Source organism: Condylura cristata, unplaced genomic scaffold (genome assembly GCF_000260355.1).
Source record: "Condylura cristata isolate star-nosed mole 26May11 unplaced genomic scaffold, ConCri1.0 scaffold00075, whole genome shotgun sequence".
Lineage (NCBI taxonomy): Eukaryota > Metazoa > Chordata > Mammalia > Eulipotyphla > Talpidae > Condylura > Condylura cristata.
Window position 1 is genome coordinate 360,896 of NW_004567176.1, and position 2,860 is coordinate 363,755.

Consider the following 2,860-nt stretch of genomic DNA (forward strand, 5'->3'; position numbering starts at 1 on the left):
CGACGGGGCGGGGCTGGGGACCGGGCGGGGGCGGGGCCAGGCCCACCACCCCCTGTGCCGGGCACTAATGTCGGGTCCCTGTTATTTCCAAGATGCTGAACCCCTAGGTAGTATTACAAGTTGATAAGAGAATCGCCCATATTCCGAAAACGAGGCCAAAACGAGAACAGGCTCGCAAGCGCAGCTGTAACCTGCAGCCGTTCGTGGCGGGAGGGGCCCGGGCGAGCTGCTGAGGCCCCTTCGCCCTGCCCGGCGGGGGTGGCGTCTGCGCGTTCCCAGTTTCACTCCGGGAGCAGCGTGAGCCGCGCGGACCATTTGCAGTAGTGGACGCTTGACCCCGCAGTCCTGCGCGTAGCTGTGCTTACCGCTTCAAGGCAGAGTTGGGGGGCGGCTCCTCTCAGTAGACCCCAGCTGTGGCCATCCCTAGAGCGGCAGCCCCTCCAGGGGGCTGGCCAGGGCGTCTGCAGGCCCTGCAGTGGCCTTTCGCCGCCAGGCTGGCTCAGCTCTGGGAGGGTCCCGGCGCGGGTCTGGGGGGGGCGGGGGGCGGGGCGCGCCCTGCCACCGGCCCCTTAGCGTCTCCGGGAGTGATGCTCGAGGGAGCCAGAGGGGCGGGCAGAGGAGCCGCGTCACGGCCCCCAGCGGCAGGCCCTGTCCCAGCTCGTCCGGAGGCTCAGGCCCCGCAGGGGGCACCGGGTCGAGGCTTTCGGCAGCCCGGAGGGTCTGGCTGGGAAGCGGCGAAGTCACCAGCTGCTGGGCTTTGCGCCCCGGCGGAGCAGGGGGCGGCTCCCCTCTGCGGCAGCAAAGCCCCGAGCCAGGGGCGGGTGCTCTGCGCTTTGGCCCCCCACTGCCGTTTGCATCAGCCCAGGCTCGCCGCTGGCCATGTGTTGGGCCGCGCCTCGGGGCTCCGGGGAGGTGGGACAGCAGGCACTGAGGCCAGTGTGGGGGCGCGTCTGGGCCTGCGTGGGCAGGAGCCCCGTGGGGGAGGGCCCGGGCCGGGCGCTCTGGGCACGACGGGTCCCAGACACGCAGCGTCTGGCCTCCGCGGGCCCCACCTGACCGCCCGCTGCCCGCCCTCTGCCCGCAGGCCGCCTCGCTCACCGTGGACTCCTGCTCTGAGGCCCAGGAGCCCGGCTTCTGCACGGTCAGCAACGCGGCGCTCTCAGACGACTGGTGAGCGGCGGGCTGCCCGGGCCGGGGGCGGCGACCAGCGCGGCCCAAAGCCGCTGCGCTCACGGCCTCTCTCCCGCAGGACGCTGGACGTGCAGCCCAACCCGGTGTCCGTGGGGGGCGTGCGGTCGCTGGAGCCCCTCCTGCAGCGGAGGGGGCAGGTGGAGAGCCACGACTTCGTGGGCTGCGTCATGGAGCTGGCGGTCAACGGGCGGCCGCTGGAGCCCAGCCAGGCGCTGGCCTCACAGGGCGTCCTGGACCAGTAGGCGCCTCAGTCTTCTCTCGGGGTGCAGGGCGGCGCGGGGCCCAGAAGCCGCCGGCGTCTGTGTGGCGCGGGTGTCCCGCGTGGGCGTCAGCGGAAAGCCAACTCCGCGTCTGAGGGCGGGCGGGCGCAGCTGCGCTGGGGGCCGGAGCCCCGTCCAGTGTGGGCAGGGTGCAGGCCCGAGCCCGGCACGGCGGCCGCCCCAGACCAGACGGTGCTCGTGTAGGGTGCGCGTGTGAAGGGGACCCCGCTTGCGTAAGTGGCCACGTGAGGGATTAGACCCGCAAGTAATCCTCTTCCTGCGTGGCACTGGTCAGGTTCCCAGCAGAGACCTGGGAAGCGTCTTGGGAGATAACATTTTACTTAAAAATCATTCCTGTTCAAATAGAAAACCTGGGCGGGTTGGGGAAGAGAGAGCGTAAGCTCCCAGGCACAGGGGAGCCCGCCCCAGGTGAGCCCGCCCCAGGTGAGGCCGCCCCAGGTGAGGCCGCCCCAGGTGAGGCCGCCCCAGGTGAGACCACCCCAGGAGAGCTCGGCCCCAGAAGAGCTCGGCCCCAGGTGAGCCCGGCCCCAGGTGAGCCCGCCCCAGGTGAGCCTGCCCCCAGGTGAGCCCGCCCCAGGTGAGCCTGCCCCCAGGTGAGCCCGCCCCAGGTGAGCCTGCCCCCAGGTGAGCCCGCCCCAGGTGAGCCTGCCCCCAGGTGAGCCCGCCCCAGGTGAGCCTGCCCCCAGGTGAGCCCGCCCCAGGTGAGCCTGCCCCCAGGTGAGCCCGCCCTATTTTAACTGTGATGCTTCCGTTACCGCCACTTTATTAACCCGTCAGCAGACTCTTCACTCCCGATTTCCTCGCTTGAGATTTCTAGACGGGGTGTCACGACAGCAGGGCTCTGAGCATCTCCTGGTGCTGTAGCGGTGGTCCTGGCGGTCACCTCGTTTGCCGGACTAGCCGCTGTGACAGCAGCCGCATGCCGGCAGCACGGGGAGCCCACGCGGTGCGCTCTGGGGTGCGCCCTGTGGCCGCTTTCTCCCCCCCACACGGTGTGAGGAGATACTGGGGTGAAGCCACGGCTGCTACAGGAACAGGCCGCAGTGGCCCCGCTCGGGCGGCGCAGAGCCGGGGTGCAGGGGTCTGGGTGGAGCACCCCGCCCCCGTCTCCCACACGACGCCGCGGCGCGGCAGGTTCTCCAGACTAGTCCAGACTGAGTTCCCTGAATTCCCTTGCAGTGAGACCTCTCAGTGTGATTTTTCCTTCATTATCATGAAATTCACAATTTAAGACTGAAACTCTGGGCCCCCGCAGCTGAGGGCCCGGTTCCCCTCGTTTACCTGTGAGCTGCCTACGGGACGCGGCCACCCCATCGCCCCTGTAACGTTGCTTCCCTTTGGGGAGCTGCTAAAGCCCCGCTTTAGGGTTGCGGCGGGCGCGGCCAGGG

At 69.8% G+C, this 2,860-nt stretch overlaps 1 protein-coding gene across 1 annotated transcript in view; it reads left to right on the forward strand.

Moving 5' to 3' along the window:
• Positions 1–2,860, forward strand: part of FAT4 (FAT atypical cadherin 4) — a gene marked incomplete at its 3' end in the record, with an annotated part of 34,671 nt that overhangs the window by 28,245 nt on the left and 3,566 nt on the right. Inside the window, exons 7-9 of the mRNA XM_012734832.1 lie at positions 1,085–1,170; positions 1,250–1,429; positions 2,373–2,430. Coding sequence (XP_012590286.1) covers positions 1,085–1,170; positions 1,250–1,429; positions 2,373–2,430 — 324 coding nt within the window. The remainder of the gene's footprint in view (positions 1–1,084; positions 1,171–1,249; positions 1,430–2,372; positions 2,431–2,860) is intronic.